This window comes from Aquarana catesbeiana, linkage group LG05 (assembly GCF_042186555.1).
Source record: "Aquarana catesbeiana isolate 2022-GZ linkage group LG05, ASM4218655v1, whole genome shotgun sequence".
Classification (NCBI taxonomy): domain Eukaryota; kingdom Metazoa; phylum Chordata; class Amphibia; order Anura; family Ranidae; genus Aquarana; species Aquarana catesbeiana.
The window spans coordinates 387,765,609-387,786,347 of NC_133328.1; the positions used below are offsets into that span (position 1 = coordinate 387,765,609).

Here is a 20,739-nt window from a genome sequence, read left to right on the forward strand (position 1 = left end):
ATTGATTAAGCAGAGCCCTCTGATCCCTCTTGTATTATATTGAATTGTATTGTAATTGTATTGTCCTCCACTTTGTAAAGTGAGGCCCGGAACGAAAGGACTGCAAGGAGGGATAGTGTAGGGCCGGGCATGACAGTGTGTCTAAGGGAGACACATATGGGGTTAATGTGGAAAGGAGTAATGGGAGTGGCAAGAAAGGGGAAGGTAAGAAAGAAGTTTTTGCCAAAGGGGAGTGGTTATATTTATAGAGGGGGCGGTGCAAAGGGTCAGTGTGAAGATGAACTTACAGGAGGAGGCAGTTTTTCCCACCCTCCCGCCCTAGATATATGTGTGCAATGTGTCCTTGTGTACTTGCTGCTCTGTTTTTAATTTATTGCAGGAAAAGGAAGAAGGTCGTCATGACAGCGGATAGGTGCCCTTCAGGGCTATGGCGGTGTTCTTCTGGTGGTCTTTGACGGTGGCAGTAAACGGAAGGATCAAAAAGGGGTGGGGGGCTCATCGTTTGTATGTGCCCCTCCGGTGTATTCCTGAACGGTGGATGGAATACTGGAATGGTTGCACTGTGGGAAGGGGTTGTCTCCGAGCGGTCACAGCTGGAGGCCTATCAGTTTGGAAAAGGTCCCACAGTGCATTGGTGTGGTATGTGGTTATACGTGGTTAAAAGGTGGGTCACCGTCAGAGACCATCAGACTGGGGTTAACAGGTTATGTTATTGTTTATTATATTTATATATACAGTATATATAATATATATATATATATATATATATATATATATATATATAGTGGTTTGGAGTTATTTAGTTGGTTTGTTTTAATAAAATAGGCTGTTATGGCCATTTTACTCCATAAAATATAAGTGTGGTCTCATTATTTGAGGTGGGTAAGGTATGGGTTGGAGTATAAGTGGGTAACAGCGATAAGAATGAAGGGGACATTTAGACTACACTGGTCAAGTGCTGCACAAACTGTTTTATAAATTCAGTATAATAATAATAATAATATTAATTCATACAAGAGAGCATGTTAGGCAACATTCAGAGGGTCAGTCATACTCAGACAGATAGAAAACAACAATTTGTGTATTCCCTTCATGTGTCTATGATTCTGATTTAAATAGTCTAGTGCTGCTTTCCAGTGCATGGGTGTACTGCTTCATATTATGACCCATGCATTGAAAAAACATTTCTTCATGTGCATTATTGGTTTTATTTTCACAATACATTTTCTAGTAAAAGGTAGAGATGTGTGAATCTGCCTGGGATGAATTTGTAGGGGATTGTTGAATCCTGCTTGAAAATCACAAAACTCAAACCTAGAAGCAAATCCTAATAAAGCCTTTGGGGGGCAATCTTGGTACTAAACTCTAGACATTCCAAAAGTAGAACTATAGGCAAAACTTTTTTTTTTTTTTTTCATTATGGATAGCGTAAGCCTCGGTTCACACCAGAGGCGGCACGACTTGCAGGTCGCCTCACCGAGGCGACCTGCACACGACTGCCGGGGCGACTTGCAAGACGACTTCTGTATAGAAGTCTATGCAAGTCGCCCCCAAAGTAGTACAGGAACCTTTCTTCTAAGTCGGAGCGACTTGCGTTGCTCCGATTAGAACGGTTCCATTGTACAGAACGGGAGGCGACTTGTCAGGCGGCTAGGTCGCCTGACAAGTCGCCCCCGTGTGAACCGGCTCTCTGGGAAGGTTATAACCCCTGTCAGATTTTTTTCCACTATCTGTGTCCCATTTTGGAGATTTCCCTTCACTTTCTGTCTAATAGCCAAGCAGGATTTAAGAGAAAATCCCTGCAAATTAAAGGAATTGCTTAGGAATCCCCAGGTCACAGACATCTCAAGTCTCCCGCATTTCAGGAGTGGCTCCCGGACACCCATGACATAGTTGCCAACATTGTAAAAAAAAAAAATGTGGGACACTTTTGTGGCTGTAGGCGGAGCCGTACAATAAATAGGGGGGGGCATTCATTTGCAGGCGTGGCTTAGAAAAATACACAAGTGCGGCGCGCAAAGTGCGCCGCAACGAAAAATGGGCGTGGTTTACGCGACATAGTGGGCGTGGCTTAAATGGTCGTGGCTCAAGAGGGTGTGGTTAGAGTCTGAGATGAATGAGGGATGGAGAGGGAGAGAGGGGGAGAGGGATTAGAGGGGAGGAGGGGGAGAGGGAAATGACGGGACAGCAGCCCCAGATTCTACACAATAAAAATATGTGTATTCTAGAAAGTTTAACAATCAGCAGATAAAGATACTCCAAACACCTGGTGTTAGCACTTCAATCATCCCGGCACCATGGTTGTTATGGTGTCAGGATGATTGAAGTGTATTTTTTCTAATATAACATTGTAATATAAAATGAAATCATTCAACTCACCATAATGCAGAATCAGTGGGATCCCTGAGCGTGTCGCTAGCCACGTCGCCTGCCACCAGCCGTCCGTCCTTGCGTCAGATGTCCCAGCAGAGTTCGTCCTTGCATCAGGTGCGCCCAGCGGAGCCCCCCTTACATCAGATGTCCCCAGCGGAGCCCCCCTCACACCAGGAGTCCCCAGCGGAGCCCCCCCTCACACCAGGAGTCCCCAGCGGAGCCCCCCCTCACACCAGGAGTCCCCGGCGGAGCCCCCCTCACACCAGGAGTCCCCGGCGGAGCCCCCTCACACCAGGAGTCCCCGGCGGAGCCCCCCCTCACACCAGGAGTCCCCGGCAGAGCCCCCCCTCACACCAGGAGTCCCCCCTCACACCAGGAGTCCCCAGCAGAGCTCCCCCTCACACCAGGAGTCCCCAGCGGAGCTCCCCCTCACACCAGGAGTCCCCAACGGAGCTCCCCCTCACACCAGGAGTCCCCGGCGGAGCTTCCCCTCACACCAGGAGTCCCCGGCGGAGCTTCCCCTCACACCAGGAGTCCCCGGCGGAGCTTCCCCTCACACCAGGAGTCCCCGGCGGAGCTTCCCCTCACACCAGGAGTCTACGGCGGAGCCCCCCCTCACACCAGGAGTCCCTGGCAGAGCCCCCCCTCACACCAGGAGTCCCCCCCTCACATCAGGAGTCCCCAGCGGAGCTCCCCCTCACACCAGGAGTCCCCGGCGGAGCACACCCTCACACCAGGAGTCCCCGGCGGAGCCCCCCTCACACCAGGAGTCCCCGGCGGAGCTCCCCCTCACACCAGGAGTCCCCGGCGGAGCTCCCCCTCACACCAGGAGTCCCCGGCGGAGCTCCCCCTCACACCAGGAGTCCCTGGCGGAGCTCCCCCTCACATCAGGTGTCCCCGGCAGAGCTCCCCCTCACATCAGGTGTCCCTGGCAGAGCCCCCCTCACATCAGGTGTCCCCGGCAGAGCCCCCCCTCACATCAGGTGGAGCCCCCCTCACATCAGGTGTCCCCAGTGGAGCCCCCCTCACATCAGGTGTCCCCAGTGGAGCCCCCCTCACATCAGGTGTCCCCAGTGGAGCCCCCCCTCACATTAGGTGCCCCCAGTGGAGCCCCCCTCACATCAGGTGTCCCCAGTGGACCCCCCCTCACATCAGGTGTCCCCAGTGGACCCCCTCACATCAGGTGTCCCCAGTGGAGCCCCCCTTGCATCAGGTGTCGCCAGTGGAGCCCCCCTTGCATCAGGTGCGTGTACCCAGTGGAGCCCCCCTCACATCAGGTGTCCTACAGTGGTGCGCCCCCCCCTACCTCAGAGGTGTCCTAGTAGTGTCCGCAGCATGGCTAGAACCCCCGCCCCTTTCCATATCAGACTGGCAATGGGGCGGGGGGGTAGGCGGGGCGAGGCAGAGCGGGGCAGAGGGTGGGTGGCGACGCAGGAGCTCCGTCTAGCCCTCCCAGCCGTCTTCCTGAACTTCATTAAAATGGCGGCCGGTGGAGACATTGTCTCCGCCGGCCGCAGACCTCTAGCGTCGGCGGCGGCGGCGAATTGTGAAGAACCGGATTTCTCGGGACATTTCCGGGACACCAAAAATTCGGGAATGGCGTCCAAGTCCCGGGAATGTCCCGGGAAATCCGGGACAGTTGGCAACTATGCCATGAGTGCCCTGCGATCCCCCAGAAGGGCCGATCCTCAGTGAGAGTACAGGGTGGGGGAGGTGTCAGGCTGTCTGCTGTAGTATAATCTTCCAATCCTGGTTGGTTCCTCTGCCTTCAATCCACACCCCTCCTGTCTCATTGGCTCTGGAGAAGCTCTGAATTTTCGGCGCAGAGAGAGGAGAGGAGCCGAGGATGTGAAATGTCAGCATAGCACTGACAACTAGTGCGGACTGGACACTGAGCCTGTCACACAGCTGAGCGAGCTAGGGAGGAGGAGAGTGTCACACCAGGAGCCTGGACATGCCACTGTTCAGATTACACACCCCATCCCCTCGGGTCCATGGATAAGGAGGAGCGGCTTGAGAGCATTGCAGAGCAATGTCCAGAAAGGAGAAGCTCGATCTCTGCTTGTCTAGTGAGGCCCGGAATGGAAAGAAACCATGGAAAATAATGAAGGGCCGAGCATGACAAGTGTGGAGCGGTGAGACAACAAGGGGTTAATGGGAGAGGGAAGTAAAGGGGAGGAGGCAGAAAAATGAACTAAGGGGGTGGAGTGCTATAAAAGAAGGAGGCGGGAAATTCCAGGAGCAGTGGGGGAGAAACAGTAGACAGGAGAAAGTTGCCCACCCACCCTCCCTGTTGTTTGTGTGGGTCTTCTTTGTTTGTTTTCTTTTCTTTCAGGTTCAATGGATCTGGGTCGTCATAGCAGTGATGTAACTGCGGTATCTTTGGTCTCTGATGGTGGTAGAAAACAGATGTGATGGAAGTGGTGGGGGGCTCATTCGGTGGTATGTGCCTCTCTGGTGTGTTTCCAGCGAAAAAAGTAGGCTGGAATACGGAAATGGTTGCACTGCGGGAAGGAGGTTGTCTCCGAGCTGATAATACAGCTGGAGGCCTGGTATGGTAAAAAATGGTCCCACAGTGTACTGGTGGAAAGTTTAAAGTAGAGAATGTGAAGTTGCCATCAAAGACCAAAAGATTGGGAGTTAAAATTGTCGTTAAAAATGTGTTAAATTGGGGGGGGGGGGGGGATGGTGTGAAGCGCCGCGCCACCTCCCTGAAATTAGTTTGCCACCTCCCTGAAATGAGTTTTGTCAGGTTGGGATGTCTGAGGTCACCATAACTAGTGTCCCCATTGGAAGATTTTTCCCCCTATTGCTTTTCTGGGGACTACCTAAAATTGTATTTTACTTTCACTTTCAATGATAATGGTAAACAGGATAAATAGAGAGGGTGAACTTCCCCAACAGGGCGCACAGACAGCAGTAAAAACTGACAAGCATTCTAATTCCTCTCCACTCTATCCAAAACTAAATAAACAGTTTTGCCTTTAGTTATACCTTAAGACCCCTTTCACACTGAGGCGCTTTACAGGTGCTACAGCGCTAAAAATAGTGCCTGTAAAGAGCCTCTCCTGTCTCTCCAGTGTGAAAGGCCGAGGGCTTTCACACTGGAGCGGTGTGCTGGCAGGACGCTAAAAAAACTCCTGCAAGCAGCATCTTTGGAGTGGTGAAGGAGCGGTGTATACACCGCTCCTAAACCGCTACTGCCCATTGAACTGAATGGGCACCGCTGCTGAAGCGCCACTGCAGCGGCACTTTGTGGGTCGTTTTAACCCCTTTTTGGCTGCTAGCTAACCCCTACTCACTCCCCCCAAAAAAGGAAGCGAAGTGTTACAAGAGACGATTTTTGACAAGTCCTTTCTTAAAAATGAATGTAGCACCCTGTAGCTTAGGCAAGGAGCTCCTCACAAATTTACTTGCCAGGAGTAGTTATCCTGGTTGATTGATAGAGATCCATTGATGTCTCCCTAAGTTTGGCCTTGTTGCACTTTTCTCTTCTACCACTAGGTGGCCGGGTACTTGGTGGTACTAGACATGAGAAGGGCAACCCAAGGTCAGGTTATGGGTTTATGGGGTATCCCAGCCAATGGGCAGGGGTTTTCTTACTTATATATTTGGGTGGAGTCAGGTGATCTGTGTTCTATGCCACCTGGATGGCTGTCTGGGTGGACGTGTGTCATACGCCCCAGGCTGCTAGGCCAGAGATTGGGCCTATACCGGGGGCATCTGGCTGCCAGGCTGTGTGAGGACCAGAAGTAAGAGGGCAGTGCAGGATTGGGACAGCGGCTTGCCGTCCAACCAACAGTAACGGTTCTACCGTCTGGAGAACCCCTCATGGTCGGAGGTAGAAGGGAAGCTGTCATCATTAAGGGACCAACCACCTTTACCAGGGACCACAGTGAGTAACTAAAGCAAGTACCAGAGCAATATTCTCACCGAACGGGCACGGTGGAGAATTTGCTCACGGTAGCAGCTGGTGACTCACAGGTAGCATCACTGTCACCTCCCTCTTCTTTCTAGAAGGTACTAGAAAGAGAGGAAGAGAGGAGAAGTGGAGCTGCCTGGGGTATTCTAAGGAGCCTTGACTAATCCCCAACTTGGATCGGCAGGGGGCAGGCCTCCTTAAATACCTATGGTCAGCCCAGCTGAGGAGGAGTTGTCGGGTGGAAGAGCTGGAGTGAGAGGGTGGAGGCTTTCGGGGCCCATGAGGAGCTCCCCAGTCTGGGGGGGGGGGGGGGGTGACCTTGGGCTGGGGCTCAGGTGCATCCAGGAGATGTGAAGCGATCTTGGAAGAGAGGCACATGAGAGAGCAAGTTGAGGACAGCAGGAGAGAACACTGTTAAGAATCTCCAGGGAGGACAACAGATCACAGCAAGTGAAGTGCTGGTGAGTGAAGCACAGTCAGGAGGACTAGGGAGGCGCGCCTGAGAGAACTGGGAGATTGCAATTTGAGATGGGTGCAGAACCAGAAGAGTGAACTGTGGAAAGGGCAGTGGAAAAAGGTCATTTCAGCCAGGCTGGCTGGCAGGGCCTGAAGAGAGCTATCTGGAATTTGTGGCTGAGTTAGAGGACAGCTAGCACCTGAACTATTTCTACAACACAGGGGCTCGAGGTCCCTGCCCACAAAAGACAGTTCACTGAGGCCTGGCTGAATTAGTGTCAGGCCTACCTAGGGTTACTACTGGGGAGCCCAAAACCTCCTCCGCACAGCGGGAACCCAAAGGTATGGTTGCAGCCCCACTCTTCTGTCAGCCCCCCTCTTCTCTGTCAGCCCCCTCTTCTCTGTCAGCCCCCCTCCTCTCTGTCAGCCCCCTTCCTCTCTGTCAGCGCCCCTTCCTCTCTGTCAGCCACCCTTCCTCTCTGTCAGCCGCCCTTCCTCTCTGTCAGCCCCCTTCCTCTCTGTCAGCGCCCCTTCCTCTCTGTCAGCCACCCTTCCTCTCTGTCAGCCGCCCTTCCTCTCTGTCAGCCCCCCTCCTCTCTGTCAGCCCCCCTCCTCTCTGTCAGTGCCCCTTCCTCTCTGTCAGTGCCCCTTCCTCTCTGTCAGCGCCCCTTCCTCTCTGTCAGCGCCCCTTCCTCTCTGTCAGCCGCCCTTCCTCTCTGTCAGCCGCCCTTCCTCTCTGTCAGCCGCCCTCCTCTCTGTCAGCTCCCTTCCTTTCTGTCAGCCCCCCTCTTCTCTGTCAGCCCCCCTCTGTCACCCCCTTCCTCTCTGTCAGCCCCCCTCCTCTCTGTCAGCCCCCCTCCTCTCTGTCAGTCCCCCTCCTCTCTGTCAGCCCCCTTCCTCTCTGTCAGCCCCCTTCCTCTCTGTCAGCCCCCCCTCCTCTCTGTCAGCCCCCCCTCCTCTCTGTCAGCCCCCCTCCTCTCTCCTGTCCCCCCCCATACTACACCAGGAGACCTCCCCCACCCCCCCAAAATTACACTGGGAGGCTCCCCATCAAACATTACACACTATATATACACTATATTGTACATTTCACACGCCTGCACTATATACACTATATTGTACATTACAAATGCCTGCACTATATACACTATATTGTACATTACACACGCCTGCACTATATACACTGTATTGTATATTACACATGCTTGCACTATATACACTATATTGCACATTACACACATCTGCACTATATGCAATTGGCTACACCCCCTGTTCACCGCTGTGCGTGCCGCATTACTACTCCCCTAGGGCGCACAGAGGTGTCCCAGGTATTTTACAATCTCATAGTGTATGCTACAAAAAAATGCCAAGCCCTGCTGAAGCTTTCGGGATTGGCTCGAAGAAAAGGTGGCAACCCTAGGCCTACCATGCGGTGCTAGCTAGTCTGGAGGAGTATTGCCCCGTACACACGGTTAGACTTTGTTCGGACATTCCGACAACGAAATCCTAGGATTTTTTCCGACGGATGTTGGCTCAAACTTGTCTTGCATACACACGGTCACACAAAGTTGTTGGAAAATCCGATCGTTCTAAACGTGGTGACGTAAAACACGTACGTCGGGACTATAAATGGGGCAGTGGCCACTAGCTTTCATCTCTTTATTTATTCTGAGCATGCGTGGCACTTTGTCCGTCGGATTTGTGTACACACAATCTGAATTTCCGACAACGGATTTTGTTGTCGGAAAATTTTATATCCTGCTCTCAAACTTTGTGTGTCGGAAAATCCGATGGAAAATGTGTGATGGAGCCTACACACGGTCAGAATTTCCGACAATAAGGTCCTATCACACATTTTCCATCGGAAAATCCGACCGTGTGTACAGGGCATTACAGTCTGCAGCAAGGGAAGTGCTGGTGGAGTAACAGTCTGCAGAACGTGAAGTGCTAGAGAGGTAACAGTGTGCAGCATATGAAGTGCTGGAGGAGAAATACGGTAGTCTTAAGCAAGAGTTTGTGCTGGAGAGATACCCCATACCCATCCAAGTTAAATGCCCTCAATAAAAAAGCAAAAAAAAACAAAGCTTATGGACTGTTCTATGTCTCTGAGTGACTGAGAGATGGATGCCGGGCTGGGCATGGTGACAGGTGAACCACTACATTCAGCAACTCCTATGGGGGCATGGCTACAAGTGCTAACCCCAGCAGTGTTAAGGAGAGTGACCACTTAGGATTATCCCTGAGAATTCTGGGGCTCATTCTTTCAGTACACTGATCACATCACTAGCTACTTGCTTGTTCCAGGTAGGTAACTCACAGAGCAACACAGACAGTCGGCTGTCTCAAGGAACATCCTAAGCTGCACGCATTGTGAGTGATGAGACATTTGCATGTGTAAAAGGACCCCATCTCTCCAGAACATGTCCTCATACTATAGTTGTGCAGGTACCCACTGATAACAGACTGCTGCAGCATCTGCAGCATGGCATACATTAAGTTCCAGCACATGGGGGTGTCACAGATGAGGTGGTTGGCAGGAAGCTGATAATAGCTCTGCATTTCTGCCAGGCATGCCATGGCCAGAGTATAACTAACCAAAGTGTCCACAAAACTTTCTGGCCTGACAAAGGACCTCTACAAAGCCAAGATACTTCATAATGATCTGCTACACTAGTAGGGTGAGGACATGTGCCAGTCAAGGTACATGTGTGATTTTTCCATGGTGAAAAGTGGCCGGCGGGTTAGTGCCATTGTCACACATGACCTTGCCTGGCTGAAGAGGGGTCAGCCACTTCTTGGCATGGGCCTGGCGAGTTGTCAGTGTGGCTCCAGTCCCCCAGGCATACAAGCCAAAATACAGCATGGCAGTGTTTAGCTTGGAACATTGCATATGCTCTGGGGTGCTTGGGGGGAACTGTTGGCTCGGAGGAGTTGGAGTATGAAACAGGGAGGAAGGGGAGGTACAGATGACTGTGCTCTCAACATCGGACAGGACACATAAAGGCACCTTAAACTCTAGCAGTGTGCCCCATCTTGTATTGTTCCCAGTGTCCAGAAGATTGACCAAGTGTGCCATGAAGCATATGTAACATCCCTGTATATGCATACTGGACCATGTAGTTATGTGTACCCTGCCACCTAGAGTCCGTTTCAGCAATACAGATGCATTTAATTTCACATGCTGGTTAAGGGCAGGGATGGCCTTCTGGGCAAAACAATGGTGGCAGGGAACCAGCTTCTTACAGCTTCCAGTCTCATGACCTCTCCTTCTATGGTCATGGCACTATCTTCCTCATTCTTTGTATCTTCCTCATTCTTTGTATCTTCCTCATTCTTTGTATCTGAAAGGAATAAGTGATTGTGTGGTCAAATAATTTCGACAATCCATCATTGCCAGTTTATTGGGCTATGGCAGGATTAACAGGACATAGGAAGAGGAAGAAGAGGGCGCATTAGCAACAGTTGAGGACAATTAGCTGCTTTTCACCTAGGCACAAGAAGAAGAGGAAGGCTTTGTTAGACACTCAACTACCCCCTATGCGTGCTGTGGATGTATAGTATGGCAGCTCTGGGACTGAAAAAGGCAGACGTGCTCTGCCTCTAGCTTTGTCCTACAGAACCTGCTTTTCTTCTACTATCTCCACATGCAGAACCTCTGCCTATTACTTTAAGGGGAGGAGATTGCTTACATTTAATAATAGAAATAAAAGGAATAAATATATGGTGTTTTGGTGCACAATACTTTACTGGACAAGTATGTGGTGAGGTGACGTGTTGCAAATGAGGGGACGCTTTGCCTGTGTCTCTATCAAGAATATGCTTTGGACCTGTAAATAGCAAAAGAAAAAAAGGCACTAGCGACAGAAATGAAAATTTACAAAAAAGTAGTCCTGAAAAAGAACTGTTGGGTCTTTGAGCACGGGGAAATGGGGGGTCTACAAAAGAATATGCAGCGCACCACAATGTAGTCCATAGTAATATAGTGCAATATAGCACAGTATAGCACCGCAAAGCAATAAACTCTCCCTACACAGACTGTCAGCTCTCCCTAAACTGTTCCAACACACACTGCCAGTGACTGCAGGGAACCCATCCTTTTATAGTGAGGTAACTTGCTCATCCAATAGACCCCTTGCTGCCCCTTTATTAGCCAACTGACCTAAGTTCAAAGACTAGGCAGTGCATTATGGTTACAAAGAATTTAGTATGGCAAATTAATAAAATAATCAATTTTTTTTTAAAGTTTTGTATAGAGCCTCACCATCTTCATTTTCCCTGTTTACCGTTATCACTAAAAGCGAAAGTAAAATAAAATCCCAAATTTTAGTGGTGGTCACCAGAACAGTAACAGAGGGAGGATCTTCCAAGAGGACACTAATTCTGGTCACTCCTAACTTTGGAGGGATTTCCTTTTATTTCCTGCTTTAGCTATGGGACAGGAAGTAAAGGGAAATGTACCCAATGGGACGAAAGGTGGCAAAAAGAAAAAAACGGCAGAGGTTATAACCCTTCTTACTCTATCCAACATGAAAAAAAGAGTTTTAGTGTTTTATTTATATACTGTGTGTGTGTGTATATACAGTGGGGACGAAAAGTATTCAGACCCCCTTAAATTTTTCACTCTTTGTCATATTGCAGCCATTTGCTAAAATCATTTAAATTCATTTTTTTTCCTCATTAATGTACACACAGCACCCCATACTGACAGAAAAATACAGAATTGTTGACATTTTTGCAGATTTATTAAAAAAGAAAAACTGAAATATCACATGGTCCTAAGTATTTAGACCCTTTACTCAGTATTTAGTAGAAGCACCCTTTTTATCTAATACAGCCATGAGTCTTTTTGGGAAAGATTCAACAAGTTTTTCACACCTAGATTTGGGGATTCTCTGCCATTCCTTCTTGCAGATCCTCTCCAGTTCTGTCAGGTTGGATGGTAAACGTTGGTGGACAGCCATTTTTAGGTCTCTCCAGAGATGCTCAATTGGGTTTAAGTCAGGGCTCTGGCTGGGCCATTCAAGAACAGTCACAGAGTTGTTGTGAAGCCACTCCTTAATTTTAGCTGTGTGCTTAGGGTCATTGTGTTGTTGGAAGGTAAACCTTCGGCCCAGTCTGAGGTCCTTAGCACTCTGGAGAAGGTTTTCGTCTGGGATATCCCTGTACTTGGCTGCATTCATCTTTCCCTCGATTGCAACCAGTCGTCCTATCCCTGCAGCTGAAAAACACCCCCACAGCATGATGCTGCCACCACCATGCTTCACTGTTGGGACTGTATTGGACAAGTGATGAGCAGTGCCTGGTTTTCTCCACACATACCACTTAGAATAAAGGTCAAAAAGTTCTATCTTGGTCTCATCAGACCAAAGAATCTTATTTCTCACCATCTTGGAGTCCTTCAGGTGTTTTTTTAGCAAACTCCATGCGGGCTTTCATGTGTCTTGCACTGAGGAGAGGCTTCCGTCTGCCATAAAGCCCCGACTGGTGAAGGGCTGCAGTGATGGTTGACGTTCTACAACTTTCTCCCATCTCCTGACTGCATCCCTGGAGCTCAGCCACAGTGATCTTTGGGTTCTTCTTTACCTCTCACACCAAGGCTCTTCTCCCCCGATAGCTCAGTTTGGCCGGACGGCCAGCTCTAGGAAGGGTTCCGGTCGTCCCAAATTATCCATTTAAGGATTATGGAGGCCACTGTGCTCTTAGGAACCTTAAGTGCAGCAGAAATTTTTTTGTAACCTTGGCCAGATTTGTGCCTTGCCACAATACTGTCTCTGAGCTCTTCAGGCAGTTCCTTTGACCTCATGATTCTCATTTGCTCTGACATACACTGTGAGCTGTAAGGTCTTATATAGACAGGTGTGTGGCTTTCCTAATCAAGTCCAATAAGTATAATCAAACACAGCTGGACTCAAATGAAGGTGCAGAACCATCTCAAGGATGATTAGAAGAAATGGACAGCACCTGAGTTAAATTTATGAGTGTCACAGCAAAGGGTCTGAATACTTAGGACCATGTGATATTTCAGTTTTTCTTATTTAATAAATCTGCAAAAATGTCAACAATTCTGTGTTTTTCTGTCAATATGGGGTGCTGTGTGTACATTAATGAGGAAAAAAATGAACTTAAATGATTTTAGCAAATGGCTGCAATATAACAAGAGTGAAAAATTTAAGGGGGTCTGAATACTTTCCGTCCCCACTGTATATCTATCTATATATCTATATATATATATATATATATATAGATATATATATATATAGATATATATATCTATATATATATATATAATCTATATCTCACAAAAGTGAGTACACCCCTCACATTTTTGTAAATATTTTCTAAATATCTTTTCATGTGACAACACTGAAGAAATGACACTTTGCTACAATGTAAATTAGTGAGTGTACAGCTTGTATAACAGTGTAAATTTGCTGTCCCCTCAAAATAACTCAACACACAGCCATTATTGTCTAAACCGCTGGCAACAAAAGTGAGTACACCCCTAAGTGAAAATGTCCAAATTGGGCCTAATTAGCCATTTTCCCTCCCCAGTGTCATTTGACTCGTTAGTGTTACAAGGTCTCAGATGTGAATGAGGAGCAGGTGTGTTAAATTTGGTGTTATCGCTCTCTCATACTGGTCACTGGAAGTTCAACATGGCACCTCATGGCAAAGAACTCTCTGAGCATCTGAAAAAAAGAATTATTGCTCTACATGAAGATGGCCTAGGCTATAAGAAGATTGTCAAGACCCTGGAAACAGCTGCAACACGGTGGCCAAGATCATACAGTGGTTTAACAGGACAGGACACTCACCATGGTCAACAAAAAAAGTTGAGTTCATGTGCTCAGGATCATATCCAGAGGTTGTCTTTGGGAAAATGATGTATGAGTGCTGCCAGCATTGCTGCAGAGGTTGAAGGGGTGAGGGACAGCCTGCCAGTGCTCAGACCATGCGCCGCACACTGCATCAAATTGGTCTGCATGGCTGTCCTCCCAAAAGGAAGCCTCTTCTAAAGATGATGCACAAGAAATCCCGCAAACAGTTTGCTGAAGACAAGCAGACTAAGGACACGGATTACTGGAACCATGTCCTGTGGTCTGATGAGACCAAGATAAACTTATTTGGTTCAGATGGTGTCAAGCGTGTGTGGCGGCAACCAAGTGAGGAGTGCAAAGACAAGTGTGTCTTGCCTACAGTCAAGCATGTTGGTGGGAGTGTGATGGTCTGGGGTTGCATGAGTGCTGCCGGCAATGGGGAACTGCAGTTCATTGAGGGAACCATGAATGCCAACATGTACTGTGACATCCTGAAGCAGAGCATGATCCCTTCCCTTTGGAGACTGGGCTGCAGGGCAGTATTCCAACATGATAATGACCCCAAACACACCTCCAGGAGGACCACTGCCTTGCTAAAGAAGCTGAGGTTAAAGGTGATGGACCAGCCAAGCATGTCTCCAGACCTAAACCCTATTGAGCATCTGTGGGGCATCCTCAAACGGAAGCTGGAGCAGCGCAAGGTCTCTAACATCCACCAGCTTCGTGATGTTGTCATGGAGGAGTGGAAGAGGACTTCAGTGGCAATCTGTGAAGCTTTGGTGAACTCCATGCCCAAGAGGGTTAAGGCAGTGCTGGAAAATAATGGTGGCCACACTAAATATTGACACTTTGGGCCCAACTTGGATATTTTCACTTAGGGGTGTACTCACTTTTGTTGCCAGTGGTTTAGTGCCGCGGCACGACTTGCAGGTCGCCTCACCGAGGCGACCTGCACACGACTGCCGGGGCGACTTGCAAGACGACTTCTGTATAGAAGTCTATGCAAGTCGCCCCCAAAGTAGTACAGGAACCTTTCTTCTAAGTCGGAGCGACTTGCGTCGCTCCGATTAGAACGGTTCCATTGTACAGAACGGGAGGCGACTTGTCAGGCGGCTAGGTCGCCTGACAAGTCGCCCCCGTGTGAACCGAGCCTTAGACATTAAGGGCTGTGTGTTGAGTTATTTTGAGGGGACAGAAAATTTATACTGTTATACAAGCTGTACACTCAATACTTTACATTGTAGCAAAATGTCATTTCTTCAGTGTTGTCACATGAGAAAATATAATAACATATTTATAAAAATGTGAGGGGTGTACCCACTTTTGTGAGATACTGTGTGTATATATATATATATATATATATATATATATATATATATATACATATATATACTTGTATATGTCTTCTTGATTTCTGTATAATGTAAGAATTGGACAATGAACATTTAAGAATATCTCAGTTACAGGATTTTTCATCACAGTGTGACTAATGTGATTTTGCCATACTCTGGTGTAAACTACCATTGATCTACAATTAAAATGTATTGTGTGTAAATCTATACCTAGCTTATAAAATGGTTTTGCAATATTTAGGGTTTCTTAGCCATCTGTATCTGTGCATACTCTATGTATTAGAAATGTAGTATTTTGTGTATTGTATAAGGTATACAGTGCTGCATCATCTGACCACTAGAGGGCAGAAAAAAGATACTTTATACCCAGTGGATATAAAAAGTCTACACACCTCTGTTAAAATGTCAGGTTTATGTGATGTAAAAAATTAAACAAAGATGAATCATTTCAGAACTTTTTCCACCTTTAATGTGACTTATAAAAAAAACTGTACAACTCAGACGAACAACAAACTGGAAGCTTTTAGGTGGAGGGAAGTAAAAATTCAAAACTAAAATAATATGGTTAAATAAATGTGCACACCCGTACACTGCTGCTGGTAAACGGACGTTCAGAGGCAGTTGGCTGCTTTTTTTAGTTGCCCTGTACTCATCCAATGTTATCTTATGTGTACATGTACACGGGTTCGTTTAATGTAATTTTTAGGAAATTGAGTTTAGAGGCCTTTTTTGGAAAGCAAAAAAAATGAGTTCAGACGCTGAGTTCAGAGGCATTTTAAGCGCTAAACGCTTCTAAACGCGTCTAAACGTGGTAACTCGCTCTTAGTCGCGTTTTGTTTAAAGGCGGTTTTCATTTTTGGCTAATTTGAAAAAAAAAAAATTTCAAACGCTTCTAAACTCAAACGCAGCTAAACGCGGCTAAACGCGACATGTAAATGTGGCAAAGCGGACGTTTTAAACGTGGTTACTATCTGTCAAGTTAAGGCCCCATGTACATGGGACGCTGCTAAACGTACGTTCAGAGGCAATTGGATGCTTTTTTCAACTGCCCCTGAACTCATTCAATGTTATCCTATGTGACCATGTACACAGTCTCGTTTATTTCCGTTTTTAGGCAGTTGCGTTTCTTTGAAAGCAAAAAATTGGGTTCAGACGCCGAAGATTTCCACGTTTCAGATGCCAAACGCGACTAAACGCGGCTAAACATGGCTAACCGAGGTACCAGCGTTTAGATGTATTTTGGTTTATAAGCATTTTTAAAGGTACCCTATATTTTTGACCTGAAAAGACAAAAATATGATGAAAAACGATGAAAAAACATTAAAGAAAATAGTTTAAAATGTTTTAATTAAAAAAATAAATAAATAAATAAATATTTATCAAGCACAATTTAAAAATGTAATATATAATAATTTTTGCAACAAATATTTGCATAAAAAATACAAAATAAATAAAGAAATAAGAAATTACATATAAAGCTTTAAAAAAATCCCAAAAATGTATTAATCAATTAATATTTCATTATTAAAAATATAAAAAAATGCAAATAAAAATTTGATATATTATAAAAAATGAAATTAACGTTTAAATTTGCATAAAAACAGACACATTTAAAAAAAAAAAAAAAAAAAAGCAATTAAAAAACTTTTTGTAGTTTTTCTAGGTCATCTTAATAAACGCTTCTAGACTCAAATGCGGTAAAACGCCGCTAAACGTGGCAAAATGGGCATTTCTAAACGCTGGTTTCAAGTTCGTTCAGAGGAGTTTGCCCCAGCGTCCCGTGTACATGGAGCCTAAATCGTTCGGGAATGTGGTTAAAACGCCCCGTGTACATTAAGCCTTACAATAATACTTAGTTGAACCACCTTTTGATTTTATTACAAAACTAAATTTTTTGGGTTTGAGTGTATCAGCACGGCACATCTTGACTTGGCAATATTTGCCCACTCTTCTTTGCAAAAACACTCCAAATCTGTCAGATTGCGAGGACATCTCCTATGTACTGCCCTCTTCAGATCACCCCACAGATTTTCAATTGGATTCAGTTCTGGGCTTACCACACAACAGGGTGCTTACGTACAGATTCAATTTGCATTATACCAACATAAAGAACTGTATTTCTAGCCGTACCCAGATTCATAGGACTCATAGTTACCTACTCCAGTACTGCAGTTACACAATTGCCTACACAAGGGCATGGTTATCTATAGCTAGCAATTAATGAGTGACCCAAATATATGCAATCAATGCTGTTATGAATTACACTTATGAGTTGCTTGCTGCCTGTGGAAATAAGGAAGATTAAATCTCCTAAGAGCTAATTCGCCTTCTGAGAGGCCCAGACCAATCCACGCCACTGTTACCTTATGAACTGCCTGATCTTTAGGGGACTAATCTGCAGTCCCTAACTCTCTATACAGCCAACAAGAGTACTTGCATAAGAATATCCCCTTGATGCCGGCCTGGTTACCCATATTCAATAGCCTCTTCCCCCATAAGCTCTCCCATCTATCCTGTCTCCCTTCCTTTTTGTGTTGATCAGTGCCAGTTATCACCAAAGATTCTGAGAATTAAGTGATCCATTGTGATCCTCTTGGGACAATACTTCCATCCACTAATTGAACAAGATACTGGATCACTGACCACTACAAAGCGTCCGGACCGGACTTTCAGCGATGTTTTGTCCTGTACTTTGTGTGTGTTGTCTTGTCTGTCGAATTTTGATATATGGTTACTTGCATACCATACTGTGATTAATTGTTTTTATGGAATACATCAATGTGTCTGAAATGAACTGTTTGACTAATTAAATAGATGGCTTGATTAATTTTAATCAATAAATTTGATACTTTTTGATAGAATTAGTTTTGATCTATTTTTGTTGGTAATAGTAACCCCCTTTTGTTACCCGGCCCTTTCCAAACCGGGTAATTTTCTCCCCCTTTCTTCACAGGTGTGGGCTTTGTCTAGGCCATTCCAAAACTTTAATCTTCTTCTGGTGAAGCCATGCCTTTGTTGATTTGGATGTATGCATTGGGTCGTTGTCATGCTGAAAGATGAAGCTCCTCTTCATGTTCAGCTTTCTAGCAGAAGCCTGAAGTTTTTGTGCCAATATTGACTGGTATTTGGAACTGTTCATAATTCCCTCTATCTTGAATAAGGCCCCTTCCAGCTCAAGACAAACAGTCCCAATGCATGATGCTGCCACCATCATGCTTCACTGTGGGTATGGTGTTCTTTTGGTGATGCTCAGTGTTGTTTTTACACCAAACATATCTTTTGGAATATGGCCAAAGAGTTCAACCTTGGTTTCATCAGACCATAACTCATTTTCCCACATGCTTTTGGGAGACTTCAGATGTGTTTTTGTAAAATTTAGCCAGGCTTGGATGTTTTTCTTTGTAAGAAAAGGCTTCCATCTTGCCAGTCTACCCCATAGCCCAGACATATGAAGAATACAGGAGATTGTTGTCACATGTACCACACAGCCTGTACTTGCCAGATATTCCTGCATCTCCTTTAATGTTGCTGTAGGCCTCTTGGCAGCCTCCCTCACCAGTTTTATTCTCATCTTTTCATCAATTTTGGAGGGACGTCCTGTTCTTGGTAATGTCACTGTTATGCCATATTTTCTCCACTTGATGATGACTGTCTTTACTGTGTTCCAAGGTGTATCTAATGCCTTGGAAATTCTTTTGTACCCTTCTCCTGACTGATGGAGTGAATTAGCGAAATACTGCACTATGACCACTAGATGGAGCTGATGATCATAATAAATAAGTATTTAAAGCAGAGTTCCGCCTGCTAAAAAAATGAAAAAGTCAGCAGCTACAAATACTGCAGCTGCTGACTGACACTTACCTGTCAAGGACGCCCGCAATGTTCTCACCCGAAGCCGACCCATCCCTCGGCTCCGGGTGGAGTCACCGGCATCTTAAGTAAGGAAATCAGGAAGTGAAGCCTTGCGGCTTCACAGCCTGTTTCCCTGCTGTGCATGCGCGAGTCATGCTGCGTGTTCTGACTGGTCCCTGCTGTCTTCTGGGACCTGTGTGTCTCCCAGAAGACAGCGGGGGGGCAGAGGAGGGGCCGGACATGGCGCAGATTGCTGCAGATACTGCAGCGATCTTTTGCTAGCAGTAAGAGCAAATACCTGTATTAGACAGGTATCTGCTCCCCCTGAAAGGTGCCAAATGTGACACCGGAGGGGGGAGGAACTGGATAAGCGGAAGTTCCATTTTTGGGTGGAACTCCACTTTAAGTGTAATGAATTAGCTACTGCAAATAACGAGATGCTATACAAAATGTACACAATTTTGCAGAGACAAAACTCTGTTGTTTGACAAGTTTACCGCATTGTATTAAAGCGGAACTTCACGCTAAAAGGTGAAGACTCTACCGCTTTTGGAGGTTTGTTTTTTGTTTTGTTTTTTTACCAAGTTTACTTTAAATGCTCTTGCCTAGGTAATCTTAAGCCTGGTACACACTAATAGTTTTTTCCTTCAACGGAAAAAACCTGACGGCTCCAGTCGGAGCCGCTGTACTAACTATCCGACGTTAGTACAGCGATCTCCCCCCGCTTAGCTGTTGTGTTCTGACAGGGAGATGGCCCCCCTGCCAGAACACTCTGATCAGTGCACTTCGTCATTGGCTAAGAGACCTGATCGGGAGCCAGTCAGCTGCTGGTTTTCCAGCATGCACGTCCGACAAAAGCTGGCCAAACAGGCTGGCTTTAGTTAGACAGACCGACATGCACACAGGCCCAAAGTTGGGCAGTTTTTATTGAGGCAGCCAATGTCTCCTGGCATTCGATCCGTGTGTACAGAGCTTTAGTTATGTGACATTGCAAATTTTCGTTCAGTTTCTGCTGTTTATTGATATTTTTTTAAATAAATCAAGTGCTAATTGGCACGCAATGTCTTTTATACATAAAGTGGGAATGCTATTTTATTTACCAACATTTAATGCATCTGGTCACGTCTCCCTGAATAACACATATTTTCCCATGACTTTTTTTTTAAAGGCTTTTTCATTTGATAAAATTTAAGTCATGTAAAGTTTCCCATTTTTTAAACAGTGGACCCAACACGAAAGTGCACACTTTGCTTAAATAATATTTTTTTCTATTCCAACAGATTTTCCAGGGTCCATGCCAGATGCTAAATGGGAAGGTAAACTCAGAGCGATAAAGTGGAGTGATGACAGCGCACACGATGGTTGCCACGGTAATAGGCTCTCATTGTTTTTACTCTAGTATGAAAGTTAGAGATAACAGGACACATGATCCACATAATAGAATAGGATATAACAACTGCTAGTAGGTACAGAAGCCCGGTCCTTTTTCAAATGCCTATTTAAAATTTCAACTGCTGGTGTCTTCAGCTTTCACTTACAGTACAATGGTGGCAGATCACAGCTTTCTGTTAAGCAAAAATGTTAGTATAATGAAGTATTTTGTATATAAAGTAGAATGATATGCAATTCACTTCACATTAGTCAAAGTATATGAAAAAAAACATAGTAAAGCAAGCTGACCTCATAAAAATAAATAAAAATCATAATGCTTGTTAGAGCAGTATTAAACCAAAAAACAAACATTTATTCCGTATATTGCAGCTTACCAATTCTTAAATGTGATGGATGTATCAGTTTTATTTTTTACACTGTCTTATATTTTCATCTTGTTATCCAGCCAGTAATTCTGTTGTTTTCCCTTTCTGTGGGGGCCCCCCAAGGCTCTGTTCTTGGACCCTTCTCTTCTATCTACACCTCCTCCCTTGGTCAACTGATAACCGCCCATGGCTTTGAATACCATCTATAT

General features: G+C 46.0%; 1 protein-coding gene across 1 annotated transcript in view; it reads left to right on the forward strand.

Moving 5' to 3' along the window:
- LOC141144920 (N-acetyllactosaminide beta-1,6-N-acetylglucosaminyl-transferase-like) overlaps positions 1 to 20,739 on the forward strand; it is a 138,088-nt gene that overhangs the window by 106,228 nt on the left and 11,121 nt on the right. Inside the window, exon 2 of the mRNA XM_073631040.1 lies at positions 20,054 to 20,143. Coding sequence (XP_073487141.1) covers positions 20,054 to 20,143 — 90 coding nt within the window. The remainder of the gene's footprint in view (positions 1 to 20,053; positions 20,144 to 20,739) is intronic.